Consider the following 15858-nt stretch of genomic DNA (forward strand, 5'->3'; position numbering starts at 1 on the left):
ATCCAAATTCGATCCGTGGTTTTTGGGTCAGTCGCTAACAAACATCCATCCAATGTAAGACATAACATTTAACACTGGCATGGTAAATGTTAAAGTTTATTATTGAAGCCGTATAATTTCACTTTTATTGCCGCGAGAAACTGGCAGCAAAACGTTGGCATTTAAGAACCTACTTTCGAAAAAACAAACAAAACGTGACCTGAAAAGTCTGAAATCTTCAAAATAATGCGCCATTAAAATAATCAACAAAAGGTACAGTCAACGCCGGTGACCCAGTAAAATGCACCATCCGCTTTTTGTGCTAACGGTACCTGCTCACAGGTTCAATGGCCGCTGTGTGTGTGCAAAGAGGCGCAGGAGTCGATAACTTTGGTGCATCGAGGTATTCAAACCGAAACCTTAAGCTTTTACCAGTTAATCAACGCCATATTATGTATTATTATTTGTTTAATTTTATAGAAGTATTTTGACTAGCAATGACCGTTAGAGTAGACAAAAGTTGTAATGTTAAATGACTCTCATTAGCAATATTTAAATATACGCAGAAAAAGCTAGAAAAATGCCTGCCTAAAGACGTTTCGGTACGGTCAACGAGAATGGTAGAAGTACATCAAAACCCTTCCACTTTCCTAGTATCCGTTACATGTTTTCAAAAGGTGACATCGAATGACGCAACTCCCAAAAGAGTACGGGTGTTTGTGGAATACAATATTTATTATCAATTAACCGAATAAATTATTTGCCTATCTTCCAATTAATACGAGATGAAAAATTGAAATATAAGTGTAAAATTCCAATAATCACTTATTTACATAAAACCAAATATTACTGAATCATATTTGTCATGTTCTATTTGGCACGAAACGAATATTAAATAAGGTAATTTCCACGAAATAATAAATAACGTAATGACTAATAACATAAACAATGTGTTAAAAGAAATTCTGGAAACTGTGAAAAGAAACTGCGTCGTATCATATTAATCGCAAACACAGCTGACATTTACAAATGTTTTTGGAAAAATGAAATGCTAATTAAGTAGAACAGTAAGGCTGAGTCAACGTGAGTCACAATAATATTATATCACATCTGCGTAAACAGAACTTTCTCGAACAAATGTTCGCAACGTCTGAACTTAAGCTGCGGTTATCATGAATGGTGCGCAGTACGTTCTCGAACACCCAAGCCTATATAAGAGGTGCGGTGGACCCGAGCGGCGTAGATTGTGAACGCGCGCGAACCAGAATGCTCAAAAAATTCCTACTCCTCGCCGTGCTGGTGAATGTGGCGCTGTGCCAGAGCAGAAGGCACAAGGTGGAGGATCCTTTCTCAGCGTTTGACCGGCACATAACCCATAGTCTTGCTTATCACTACCTCTGGCCATGGAGGCAACTCATCCGGGCGGCGGCGGCTATCGAAACAGAAGAAAACTTCGGAGAGCCACAAATATTGTCAACTGCTAAGAAATACACCGTCAATCTGAACATGAAGAGGTTCCAGCCTGACGAGCTCAAGGTCAAAGTGAAAAACCGAAGAGTCATCATCGAAGGTAAACATAAGGAAGACGAAAAGCAGATACTCTCAAACCATTTCATCCAAATGTTTGAATTGCCTGAAGCCTGCAAGCCTGAGGAAGTGACTGCGGTATATAACGAGAATGGACTTCTGACCATCACTGCTCCAAAGCATTACATTCCTCCACCAGTTGACAGGGAAGTGCCCATACAAGTTCTGTTGCCAGAAGACAAAACAGAGAAAAATGACGCAGCTGAAGCCTCAACCGAAAAAAATGTGAGCCAAACAACACCCACCCCAGTGGAACAGTTAGATCTCGTTGAAGCAACAACACACGCTGGCAAAATAAGGAAGAAGGAATTGAAGACCACAACAAAAACAGCAAAGGACAACGAAGTGACTAAAGGTGTCGACAGCAACGGACTGGACTACGCACTGGTGGAATCAGAAAATGAGTGATATTTCCAGACTGTAAAGGGAGTTAAGACTGAGTATGTAAGCTTTAAGACCGCCATTACGAGTCTTTAGTTTAACCAGTGAATCGATTAGGTTACTTATCAATTTAAAATCGATTGTGTTTATCGATAAAGTGAGTTTATTGTATTATTTTGTTTTTAATAAATCGTTATTTATTGAAGATGTATTTTTTCATTTCGCAAATTACAATATATCGGGTTAATGTCGGGCTACATTACATTAATGTCGGGTGTAAATCAAGTTTATATAGTCGATTGGACGTGAGAGCGTAAGCGCCTTTTGTGTTTACTGGCGTGCGGTGTGAGAAAAAATAAACAAATTATTCAAGAATATTACTTCGAGTGCTAGAATTATGACTGTCTTGTTTAATGCCGAAAACAATGTTTTATCTTCATTAAATATTGAAAAGATATAAAGATTGTTTGTTGGGGCCTGAGGAATACTCCGGATCTACTGAACCATTTCAAAATGTTATTTTATTGTTCAATTATATTAACTTAGTTATATGATTATAGTGTATAGGTTGTTAGGATAATGTAGCTTTAAAAAAACACGCATCATACCTTTATCCCCGAAGAGGTAGGTAGAAATTTAACCAAGGCACCCACTGCATGACTCCTTCGTATAATATATAACTGAAACAAAGGATAATGAATAATTATTGATACTTGTGTTTGGAAGAAGTTATTTATATGTCACACTAGAATCAGCTTGCTATATTTCTGCCGCTAAACTGTGTGCAAGTAATTCTAAATTTACTATTTTTTATGAAAATTTTAGCGTTTTTAAAATATCTCACACTCTGTGCCTAATGGTAAAATGAATAGAGTCCAGTTAGAATGTGAAGAGAGATGATTACCCATAGCCAGTTGTAACAGTTATGCCGGTCTGTTTGAAAAATATATAAACTAGGTTTCATTTCAAACATCTCAGTATGAACAAATTACAACCATGGCTACGATTTACTTCTCCTACACTCTGTTGTATAAATACACATACACACTATTTGAGGGGGTGGAGTTAAATCTTCGAAGGGGTAAGCAGAGGCACAGCAGGTGCATCCACATTCCCTCGTGTATATTCCGTCCATAAGGGGCGAGCCTATCGCCGTATCGAGCATAAATTTCAGACTCCGGGGTAATATTGAATGGAAAAACACGTACACAGCAACCCAGTTGTATAAATATATGAACACAAAGCTTCTTAAAGTAATTCTTAAGTTTAATATACTGTAGACGCTAACTAGCAAGCTATAAAACAGTAGTTTTACGAACAATACAGAGCTTGTAATACAAATGTACTGTGTCGGACAAAATCACTACTGAATAGAGAGACTTATTCATAAAGCAGTTAATAAAAAAATCTCAACTTTTAGTAGGATCTGTATGTCGCGTTCTATTACTAATATGTGTAAATCTGGTTTCAAACAAGACGCATAATTATGAGCACAGACGAGGAATAATCTTCTCTCGTCAGTCGACGGAATATTTATTTATTTGCACTTCATATACAAAAATTGTACATAGGCGGACTTAATGCCGTAGGCAGGAATATCTAGACCACACTCCGATTACCATCAGTTGGAGTGGGGTCACTTTGTTATAGACGTATTTTTTCATAATTAACCCGTTACCCTCCATTGGACATGGGCAGAAGCCTATTTCCAGCAATGTTTAGGAAAGCCCAAAGTACGCCACAGACTCCGACCTGCAGTTTTATGCATCCATTCGCTGCCGGCTCTTGTGCAGTCGTCCTGCTATCTGGCCAGAGGGCGTCCCACGCTATGTTTGCAAAGAAATACACATATAAATGACATAAATTATACAAATATTATGCTGTTAACAGGTACATACCTGAAACCCAGTGAATTATTCTCGTTGTAAACATTGACATTATTCTAGTGAGCGCAAGAGTAATGAAAGAGTTGACATATTTGAGTGAACTTCAACACTTTTTCCTCCAAGTTGACCGACGACGCAAATTAAAAGTTACAACTGTTATTAACGTCTGTGGGTTTGTAGTTAAAAGTAGTTTGACTAATTTACTCAAAAGTTTTTATGGTTTTAAGGTTGGTCCCTTTTTTATGTTAGAGGTTTAGGTGCATGTTCTTATAGTAAAGCATCCTAAGAAAAAAAATCATATTGAATCGAATAAACATTTCTAAAGATAGTAATATATCGTTACCCTAATCCTATATTTTTGTTTTGTAAGATATTTGATTTTTGGGAAGATAAATGTTCAGCAGTGGACTTCCTGCAGTTGATGATGATGACGATGATGAATTAATTAATTAATGTAGTTACAATGTCCTTCGAATAAAAAAAAAGTATTTGCACAATAGTTCTTAACAGCAAAAATAAAGTTTTTGTTTTAGAGTGTCGACTAACGAGAGATGATTACCCTTCGGCAGTCGACACAATTATGCCGGCCTGTTGGAACCTGATATACATAGGCTGATCCGGGAACGCAATACACTCATGTGGGCCGCTATGGCGGGTTTTAACATTTTGTGTAAGGTGGTCGCTATCCGGACGGATATAAAATATATCCTACCACCAGCAAACTCTTTTTAAATCTCGCAGTTTCAAAACCGGCAACGCATTTTCTAGTATTGTCAGTTTATGAGCACTGGAGACCATTTAAAATCTAATAATCAACCAACTCGATTGATTATGCCATAAAATGATTGACCCCTTCGTATAATAATATAAATAATTCATTGCCTAAACTATTTTTTCATGACGAGCAATATATTAAAAACAGAATTCCAAGCAATGCCCAGTGTCAAACAAATTTCCAAATCAAAAGCTTTAAGAGTCGCGGAATCAAATCCGCACTATAGATACGACCGTCCATTGTACAAACGACATCGTTTAAAATCAAGCTTCTGCAATAAAATACATTGTGTACCCGGCGTCGCTTGTTACTAGTTTTATGGCCGTAGATATCTTTAGGCAACAACTTTTTATAAAAACGTAAATACTAGATAGCCTAAATATACGAAATAGACTACAATATAGGCGAGACGAAAGTCTTCGATCAATGCATCGAGATGATTTTCGGCTTTATATATTTGTAAATTGGGTGTTCCTCGCGGCTTTGCCTGTCTGAAACGCTTTTCCCGCAACAAAGGCGCTTAAATCACGTAGTGATATTTGCGCCCGTTTAGGACGCCTAACGTGCTCAATTTGCTGTTGATAGGACATGTTTTATATCCGCCTGGATAGACCACAGTACACAAGGTGTTAAACCCGCCATAGGCCCATGTAAGTGTGTCGCGTGTCGGGATCAGCCTGTGTATATCCGGTTCTAATAGGCCGGTGTGATTGTGTCGACTGTCGAGGGGTAGTCATCTCTCGTCAGTCGACATTCTATTGGACCCCACTCCATTTACCATCAGGGGCAGTTGGATCACTTAGCCGTCCATAAAAAAAAACGAATTAAAAAATTATATTATTTCCCGTGTTAACAAACTATCGTGAACATGGGAAAAAATATTTTTTATTCAAATCTATACGTCTGTTTTTACTATAGTTAACACCAGAACTACCACAGAACACAGAGCTAGTTATAATATCACAATTATGCAATTATAAGTAAACTAGTTGACCAGACAGACGTTGTCCCGTCTTAACTATGAATTTGCAGCGCGCATTCTGTCAATCGCTGACAGTTATTTCAAACAATTGACAGTTATATAAAATTAATATTTTCGTTAAATTTTCTTAAATTATCTAATTTTCGGCGCAATTTTTTGTTTTTTTTCTTTCATAATAACCTTTTCCTGACAATAACAAACACAAAAAAAAAATAGTGATATCGGTCCAGCTGTTCACGCGTGATGGCGTGACCAAGGGAAATAGAGATTCATTTTTATATATAAATAGATAAATAAACATGTAAGCATTTTTAGAAACTATTACATTTAGAATATTAGTAAGTATATCACTTGGTTTATTGTTAAACGAATAATTAAAGAAGCTTCAACAATTCCCTTTTCAAAAGTCATCTCTATTTTCAAACTGGGCACCTTAACATTACCATTTATAGCCAAAATTAGATAGGATACTAAATAATGGGAGTAGTATCCCGTCTCCTTGAGGAGGTCCCCTAACGTCAATTAAGGATAAATGAATTCGACCTCACCGGCTCCCCCCATATCCGCTATCTTGAACATGATTGAACGATAAAACACCGGTCTATTTTTACTGACAGCGCTTTGTCTTAGCGCTGATTATTTATAAGATATCCCAAATTCGAAGGATTTAAATTCTATTTTGATAACAAGACCACTTCATTACAGTTTATAAGTTATTTTTATTCCTATTAACAATGTACACATTGTTCAATGATACGAAAAAATCTGCAGCCGTTTTTTTTTTTTGTAATTTGAATAACGAAACCGTTGACGGTACCTACTGATGGTAAGTGACACGACCGCGCATATACAGTATAAACACCATTCAGCACCTTGAATTACAAAGTATTTTTCAGTATTCCACTGCGCTCGCCATCCTGAGACATGAGATGTTAAGTCTTATTATATCCAGTAGTTACACTACCTACAATGTTCTTCAAACCGGAACACAAGAGTGACTACACACTGCTGCTCATAGAAATAAACATTGCGGTGGTACCTACCCAGGTGGACTTTGCATTTGAGAGACCTACCAATTTTATGTAGTCTGAAGGTTATTATCTAAACCGATTGGGAAAAATATTTTACTAATAGGAAACAACATTACTCCTAAGTGCTATAGGCTACTTTTATCCCGGATTTTTTTTTTCACGGGGCGGAGACGCGAACAAAAGCTAGTCAAAAACAAAAAAACAACATACAACTAACAATAATTTAATTAAATAAATAAATAACGAGGTATTAATGGCACTTCACTTAAATTAATTAATATCTCATCCACTCTTCACTGAATACGACCCATCAGCATCATACACTTGTCCAGAAGAACTGAATCCGTACGCACTAGATCCATAAGGTCTTTTTAATCCATGACCACTCGAGTCATAAGGTCCACTGGCCCCATAAGGTCCACTTTCATGTCCTGGCTTGGTCTCATACACCCGTTTCTTATACCCATGTTTATCATAACCGTATGGACCGTAGGAATCATGATCATAGGTCTCATAATGACCATGGTACGGCTCATGATCTTCAATATACTCGTGGTGCTCGTGTTTCTTCTCTTTCAGGTAGTGGATGAACCATAGAGCGAAGTGCCACGCTTTTGTAGCTATCACGTAGAACAGGGCGCCGTAGATTAACTTGAGAACGAACAGTTTGGTCGCCGCTACATAGAAGAAGTGAACTGGGGACAAGGAGAAAGCAAAGTTAGTTTTTATTTCTACAAATATTAAAAGAAACAAACACGCATCACGCCTTATCTCCAAAGGGATAGATAGAGGTGCAACCTGGGCAACCACTTTCGTGAGCCTATCACCATATCGGACTCATATTACTGACATCAGGTTGATAATGAGCAGAATAACCCAATATCCCTTTGCCCGATCCGGAATTTGAACACGAGGCTTTAGAGCCGTGTCGTATTGCGCACGCAATAGAACTACTTTCATGTCTCTAATATTTTTTTAAGGTCAGTAATCGGCAGTGGTGAAGATTTCATATAACTCGATTCCTGTCGGCTTCCTTTTCGTAACTTATGTAAAATCTAATTATCATTGGAACGATTTGCAAACCGCATTTATGCATATTAATATTACCTCTAAGTCATGTGAGGTTCCCTTTCGGTAAATTTCATCCTTCGCCAATAGTAATTGGTCCAATTTTATATGTATAGGTGCTGGCTTAATTAATATACCTACCACTATATTACAAAAAATATCGTAAAGTGGGTAACATAAAGAAGCGACATAGACGCTGTAAAATTGCATTAAACACGATAAACAAACCAGTTGTGTAGTTAGTTAATACAACTCAGTTGCGGATTAGTGTAGTTGTATGAAATTAAATATCTACAACTCTTTGTTGCTATTTTGTGTGGTGTATTCGGTGTAGTCTGCGCGGTAACTAAGGATCTATTTCACAACTTCTAGATAAATGTTACTCGTCAAATGAATGTATAACCCGACCAAATATACCAATCTATGCTCCCAAATAATAGTAATTAAATCAGTTCTATTTGCATTAGCTGGTTAGTACGATATGTGTAAAATAAAATTTACTTGAAACTAAAACCTGCCCTAAGTGCGTTAAAATTGTATTCGATAAACTTACGACCAAAATAAAATGCAGAACGTAATTAATTATAGGAGAATTTTAATGAACGTTATATTAATTAACAGAGCTATATAATTTCATCTTCTTTCAATATAATTTTATCAAGTATTTTGTGTTAAGATCAAAAATTTTCGTTAGAATTTTAACAGGCTTCTTAATTAGGCATAACATAATAAAATGATGTACAAAGGCATCAAATGCCCCGGTATTTGACGCTTAGGAAGTACTTCAAAGCATTTGATGTGAATTGAAATTATGTTTGATAGGTTCCGGATTAGGCAGTATTTGAACAAGAAAATACTTTTTAAAAAAAATATAAAAATAATAGGTGTTCAAGATTGTATTCCTCGAGAACTATAGGCGACATCTATTATTTGTTACAGGAATAAGTATTGACGTACAGTACATGTTTTTTATCGCGATTGGTGGATTGTTCCCCTCCCTTTTTACTCCACAAACGTTGTAACACCCTTGATTTGCTTTCTATTGTAACGACTAGGTTAATTTAAAAATTCGTAAATTCAAGTTCAAATTTCCGCAGTCTATACATTTATCCCACGAGCCTAAGTTCAAAATAAGTCTAAACCAGCACCAAGCCACAACAATATGTATTAACATTTTTTGCTACGAATTAATTATTAAAACTTAGAACACTGGTACCACAACGCTTGCCAGCAGAGAAAAATGTTCGTAGGACCCTATCCATAGATAATAAACTAGTTTTTGAAAACATTTCTTTACCTTCACCGCTGCCCGCCATAATTAACAAAGAAATCCAACGCATCCTTGCCAATATCATTCCTCACTCCATACTGATAATGACCGTGATCAAACGGATTGTAATGATTCAGCTTGTAATCAACAGTTTTGTAGTAAATGTACGGATCTGGGACATATTTGAAAATGGCCAGAGCCCAAGCCATGAAGACAAAAGCTTTAATCGTCACTATGACTGCAACTATGCCTAGAAATATCTTGATAAGTCCGACTTTCGCGGCCAACACTGTCGCGAGGTTGACTGCAACAGAAGAAAACAACTTGCTTTATGTTGGAAGATTTGGAGATGAATGAAGGGAGGTTATTTTTAGATGTAATTATAAAATGAACTCAACTGGTTGAGCACATGACACCTAAAATAATAAAACGTCTCACACTAGCGAAGGTGAGAGTAAAAACTAGTGTTTAATAACTAATGATATTATTTTAACTTTAAGGAAGGTGTCTTTTAACATCTGTGACCTCACTGGCAAAAGACTTAGAGGTCAAGCAAAACAACGCTGGATAGACGATGTTAAAAAGCTGGTGGGACAATTGTATAACAAACCCATTGGATAGGAAACTTTAAACATAGACTACAATCATATACATAAATAAATACACTAATCAGCTAATTAAGAGAGGCTGCTACTTCAGCTAACAATAATTCCTGAACTCTCTTTAAAAGCCAGGCATGTGAACGACGGATATTCGTACATAGGTTAAGGAATATACTTCCTTTTTATTTTTTTTAAACTCATCATCCGGTCTACAGTAACTCCATTATGCCAAAATAAAAGGAATCCGTGAAATTTTGTCCTACAATCAACTTTAGACCTAAAGACAGAAGAAAGGCAATAAATTCTGCGAAAAATATTTATGTTACAAAATAATCGTCTATTATCAGAAAATTTGCCGCTTACCAAAAATTAAGGCTGAATATTTTAATATCATATTGTTATTTTCTTTATACTAAACTTTTTCTGCGTATACTGACGGTCGGTTATTCGTGCTCAATATATATATTTTTTATATCATGACTTAAGTTATTTATTTATTTATATCTTAAGTCAACGAACTTTCTGTTTTGAACAATCAAATATTTAAAATTCGAAACAATTTATATTTATAAGGTACTTATGAAATATAACAAGAATTTAGTCAAACGTAAAATCAGGTACAATGTATATTTAGCCGTAAAAACAAACATAATAAATCAATCCTAAACAGATAAACTGGGGTATTTATTTAATAAGAAGTTTGAAATTCTTATTTTATAACCTTAGTGTTTTGTTCTTAAAAAAATGAAAGATCCCAATCCTTTTGTTCGATCCATCACGAAAATGAACCAAAACAGTTTTTTTAACGTGACGTATTTTATTGGATTATTTTCAAGATTGGATCGCAGATTAAGATTGTTTTGTTTTTTTTCCATCCTCAAACATGAGATGTTAAGTTTTATTATGTCCTGTAGTTACACTGGCTACAATGTGCTTCAAACCGAAATGTAACAATAACTACACACTGCTGCTTGGCGGCGAAAATAGACATTGCGGTAGTACCTACCCAGGCGGATCTAGTATAAGAGAGACCTACCACCAGTGAATTGTTTATTGAATAAGGCTGTTAGGCGTCATAGTTTTTGGATTGCAAATTTTCGGACATAATATAATGAAAAGCCTTACATTTTACATTATAAAACAGACTCTCAACAATACAAAACATTTGAGCAAAGAAATTGCATTCACGTTGACTTTGTGTCTTAGGGTTCTACGGTAAAGTGCAAAAACGTTTAATTTCTGTAAGTTTGCTAGTGGTAGGATATATCTTATATCCGCCCGGATAGCGACCACAGTACATATGGTGTTAAAACTCGCCGTAGTGGCCCACGTAAGTGTGTCGCGTTTCGGGATCAACCTGTGTACATCCGGTTCCAATAGGCCGGCATAATCGTGTCGACTGTCGAGGGGCAATCATCTCTCGCCAGTAGTGTGTCTTTGGCGAAGAGGTGCTTAAGCCTTGATATGTTTCACTAAATATTATTTTTGTTTTGTTCGGTTTTTACCTTAACTTATTTTTTTTAGTCTAAAGAGTTATGCTTACACTCAAATAAAGTAAATTACTTCTACAAAAGAGAACTAGTTAATAACTTCTTGACACCTTAATAGTTACTATTCCTAAATATCATTATTAGCAAGTTTTCTATGCGCCAAATAAATGAATATTATAAATATAATAGATAAATATCAGTGTGTCGCGTTTCGGGATCAGCCTGTGTATATCCAATTCTAACAGGCCTTTATTTTTATTGGATATTATCTTTATTGGACCACTCCATTCACCATCAGATGGAGTGCGGTCGCTTTACCGTGCCAAAATACAAAAAGTACCAAATTAAATAACAGCCCTGTATTACATTACTAGAGCATCGTTTTTTAACTATTTTTCATGACCTTGTTTATGATAGATGTTGGAGAGAGGGGACTCCCTAACAAAACCTTATATTTTGTAGGACAAATATTTTTTCACGTTATTTAGATTATTATCTTGATAATTAACAAAGAAAAATTCGGTTAGTAATAAATTTTTAAAATTCGTCATATCAACATATTTTATCCTTGCTACCCCTATTAGGCTACCATTTACCAACATTACTGTAAGGAAAAACTTGGGCGTCTAGTCAAAAGGAAGCTACTCATGAAAAATCAGCTTAATAATAATAAACGATGAAAAGTGTACCGTGGATCCTGTACTATTCATTTGTTTACTGTTTAAATATTTTAGGTATGCTATAAATAAGCCAAGAAAAGGTAACAAGAGACATATTAAGACAGAACCCTCGACTTTACATGGTTTTACGCTTGACATTCTTCCATTCTGTTTGTAAGACCGACACCTTTGAATGAAATGCGAATTAAACCGAGTTTCCACGCTGACACCAAGAGTATGTTTCAAATGTATGAACCACTTTAAACTTTGAAGTGTACTGTGTAACGTTTGTAAAGAAAATCTTCAGCTCAAATTAACTTTACGAAATGTTTCTAATAAAATGTAAATTAACTGTTTATTACTCTATTATACACGCGTAGATTTTATGCTCGAAGGGGTAGGTAGAGACGAAACTTATGCACCAACTTTCTGTCGTGTGTATTCCGTACCATGTGGTGGGGGCGAGCCTATTGCCATATCAGGCATAAATTTCAGACTCCTGTCTGATACTGAGTAGAAAAACCCAACATTATTTTACCCGACCCGAGGATCGAACACGAAATCTCAGCATTGCAGTTGTGCCGTAATACAACTACGCCCGAGGTAGTCTACTATACTATATCTACCTAAAAATACCTGTACATTTCTAAAAAATATAAGTAAGAATGTTTTAGTACATTTTATTTAAAACGAGTCCATACATTAGAAGCAGCCTTGTTTATCTCGAAATCTTTTGAACCCAAAAGGTTCAAATCAAAGGGAATGCGTATTAACTGAGGTCTTCTTTGGCTTGAAAATAGAATAATACACACATCAGGCCTATATACGGCGTAGGCAGGGGAGCAACTAGGACACCCACTTTTCGCCATATGTGATTCGTCTCATGATGTGATAGAGAGGCGAGCCCTATCGGCACAAGTCCCAGAGTTAGGGCTGACACTAAGATAAACCCAATCTTACTTTATCCAACCCAGGATTTGAACCTAGGAGCTCAGGGCAGTGTCGTATCACGCACCCAAAACATCTATGCCACAGAGGCAGTCAACAATAATAAAAAGAATCATATATATACTAATTAGTATATGTAGTTGAAAACAAAAACGCTTCTCTGACAAATTAATTATTAGGTACGAGATTTGATATTTAAAATAATATAAAGCTAAAGAGTTTGAATGCGCTTATCTCTAAAACCACTTCAACCCTTCCGCGAACAGGCACCGACAATATGTCTTAGTGCTATAAGCTACCTTTTATCCTAAGAATCAACTCGGTGACTGGTTTTACCTGGGCGGAGTCGCGGGAAGAATCTAATTATTATTATAAAATAACTTACTTAACAACGCAAATTTGCCGCCTTTTCCCCTGGCTTCTACTTCGTTTCCTTCCGCCAAACATACAAACAGCACTAATATTAATATTATATATTTAATTTTAAATTCACTCATTTTTGGTCAATATTTTTCTAACACCAGCTCTTTACAAGAACCTTTACTATAATGCCATTTCATCGATCACTCGAAGCTACATGATAATGCAAAGGTAAACAGAGTAACAGGTCCGGAGTTAGGTGACAGTTAGAGCGGGGCCCAATTTCTGCAACGATTGCTGTAACGAATAATATAAATACATGATATTATTTGGATGTAAATGTGTGAATTAAATAGCAGACTTTCGCAAAATATATTATTTTTATACTTGCAACATTATAAAGTATCGAATAACTTTGTTGATTTTGTTTCCCTTTCGCGCAGTAATCGGACAACAGATATTAATATTGCTTATAAACTATAAAAGCATAAATATAAAAGAATGGATTCTGTAGGCTCTATATTCTGAAGATTTTTTTAAGAAAATTATTGCAGGCGCGGCCGCGAGCAAATGCTAGTTACTAATTAATCAAAAGATAATAACCTACCTACCTACCCTACCTACTTTATAGCGAATTGTTTATCAAAACTCTCTTAAAACAATCATAAGAGATTTTATTTTCTATTATACATATAACTATCTGTTTTACATGAATAAACAGGCTTATTATATAACCATATAATATTAAAAATATTAAAAACATAGCATTAAAAACACCGACCGTTTTAAAATACGCCTTTATTTTAACTAAATTAAAAAATATATTATTATTTTAACTAAATTAACTATTTAACGCCTTTATTATTTTAACTAAATTAAAAAGCGGCGATAGCCTAGTTGGGTGTGGAACGGTCTGCCAAGACGAATGTCCGCAGGTTCAAATCCCAAGGGCACACACCTCTGACTTTTCTAAAAAATCACGTGTGTATTCTTTGTGAATTTATCGTTCGCTTTAACGGTGAAGGAAAACATCGTGAGGAAACCTGCACATCCGAGAAGTTCTCTATAGGAATTTCGAAGGTGTGTGAAGTCTACCAATCGGCACTAGGCCAGCGTGGTGGACTAAGGCCTAATCCCTCTCAGTAGTAGAGGAGGCCCGTGCTCAGCAGTGGGCAAGTATATAATACAGGGCTGATATTATTATTATTATTATTAACTAAATTTCCAAGGATTTGTTTTTCTTTATTCTATACTTTTGATATCTGACTATGGCCTGTCGAGGGTCGTGTCTCACGACATTTCCGCAAGTATGAACCCGTACTTCGAAGGTTTTCACTATTTAGCGCATTACATATTTGTTATCGTCCATTTTCACGTAATATTTACTAGAAAAGTGAGAGTTTTGTATTTCTTTTATTACGTAAAATATTTCACTACGATTATCTGTGAAGTGAAACGTCATTCAAGATGCTGTAACACATATTTAGTTTCACGCCATAATATACCACTGCCTTATTATATTTTTTCTTTGCTTCTGATTCTAAGGTAGATTAAAATGTCTCATAATTTGCAATAATTCTACATCAAACAGGTCTTGCATATCGTGCTCTGTGACAAAATATAGACCAAACGGTGAAACAGACCGACGTAACTAGATTTGTACATGATCAACAACTTTATAAAAACTTGATTTTAAAAATACATTTGGTTTTGACTTATCGCATTGTCGCAAATAAATTAACTAACTTCCAATATGTATTGTAATAAAACTATTTTGCTGATTTTATCTCGGTTTTGATTTTATATTTCTCCCGACGTTTCGAAGACTTTGTAGCCTTCGTATTCCGCCCCGTGACACAAAGGCTGCAAAGTCGGTAAAATAGTTTTATTTCAATGTTTTACATTCGCGTAAATATAAAAAATCATTATACCAGTATGTACCTAGGAAGTTTAGCTATGACTATCCCTAATTCAGGCCTCATTTTTTAAAAGTATCCTGCTTGTAAAAATATATTGCGAAAGCTTCGCCTCCTATCTCAAGGGACGGAAAACATTGCGAAGCGCCAGTAACCTGCATCTCTGTCCCTTTGGAGATGAAGGCGTACTGTGTACCATAAACTAATAACAAATAAATTTATATGCGTTTGTCAACTTATGGCAGAGTTGTTGCCACAGATCGTGGAATGAAAATATTTACGTAAGTTGGCAACCCGATGAGGACGCCAACACACCACTACACACACACACACCAACGGCTCACCATGAGAGACTAAATAAAACTAGAAACCAGGCTCACCATCTTCACCAGAGATTATAATAATAACTGATACCCAAAAACTATCCATACCATAAAATCAAGCCCTCTTTTCTGTGTGTCTGTATGTTATCGATTTTCTCAAAATTTACTGAACGGACTTTTATGAAATTTGGTATGGAGATAGTTTAAGATCCTGGGTAGGTTATAGACTTCTTTCTATCCCGGGAAAATATATAGCGGTTATTTTATCTCGGAAAACTTCACGCGAGCATAGCCATAAGCAAAAACTAGTTAATAAAAATCTCTTCTGTACTTCGCAATAAAACAATTTAAAGAGATAACTTGTCCATATTTTATCACGTTTTAAAGTAATCCTATTTCATTAACACATTCATTATAATTTTCATTAAAGTCCATGTTTACTTTTAATTATATGGGAGTGAAATGAGTTTTAATAAAAGTTAATAAGGTTTTAAATCGACTTGAAAATGAGGATTTACTTTTATACCGTCAGCTACAAAAGTGAATGAATCAATTCAAAACACTTCTACATATTAATTTCAAACGAAATATTATTTTTATA

At 35.6% G+C, this 15858-nt stretch overlaps 2 protein-coding genes across 3 annotated transcripts; one reads left to right on the forward strand and one right to left on the reverse strand.

The window, feature by feature from the left end:
* The first annotated feature begins 1133 nt into the window (after positions 1–1133).
* LOC115448918 lies at positions 1134–2154 on the forward strand. The gene has a single exon (XM_030176547.2). It carries the CDS (start codon positions 1156–1158, stop codon positions 1972–1974), a length of 819 nt encoding a protein of 272 aa, XP_030032407.2. The 5' UTR covers positions 1134–1155; the 3' UTR covers positions 1975–2154.
* Positions 2155–6828: 4674 nt separating this feature from the next.
* On the reverse strand, positions 6829–13559 carry LOC115448969. 2 transcript variants are annotated; one of them, XM_037442832.1, is made up of 3 exons: positions 13044–13095; positions 8987–9263; positions 6829–7316 (listed from the first exon to the last, which is right to left on the reverse strand). In XM_037442832.1, the coding sequence occupies exons 2-3, from the start codon at positions 9042–9044 to the stop codon at positions 6904–6906; spliced, it is 471 nt and encodes a 156-aa protein (XP_037298729.1). In that variant the 5' UTR covers positions 9045–9263; positions 13044–13095; the 3' UTR covers positions 6829–6903. The 2 variants fall into 2 exon arrangements, with proteins under 2 accessions (XP_037298729.1, XP_030032474.2); XM_030176614.2 differs by lacking the exon at positions 8987–9263 and having other exon boundaries at positions 13044–13559.
* Positions 13560–15858: the final 2299 nt, after the last annotated feature.

The sequence above is a fragment of the Manduca sexta genome, chromosome 25, assembly GCF_014839805.1.
Source record: "Manduca sexta isolate Smith_Timp_Sample1 chromosome 25, JHU_Msex_v1.0, whole genome shotgun sequence".
Classification (NCBI taxonomy): domain Eukaryota; kingdom Metazoa; phylum Arthropoda; class Insecta; order Lepidoptera; family Sphingidae; genus Manduca; species Manduca sexta.

Excerpts from the sequence above, each read along its gene's own strand:
- LOC115448918 (XM_030176547.2), top strand. The coding sequence starts at position 1,156 with ATGGTGCGCAGTACGTTCTCGAACACCCAAGCCTATATAAGAGGTGCG.
- LOC115448969 (XM_030176614.2), bottom strand. The coding sequence starts at position 13,155 with ATGAGTGAATTTAAAATTAAATATATAATATTAATATTAGTGCTGTTT. Across the intron at positions 7,317-13,043 it reads CGGCAAATTTGCGTTGTTAA|TTCACTTCTTCTATGTAGCG; the intron begins GTAAGTTATTTT and ends CCTTGTCCCCAG.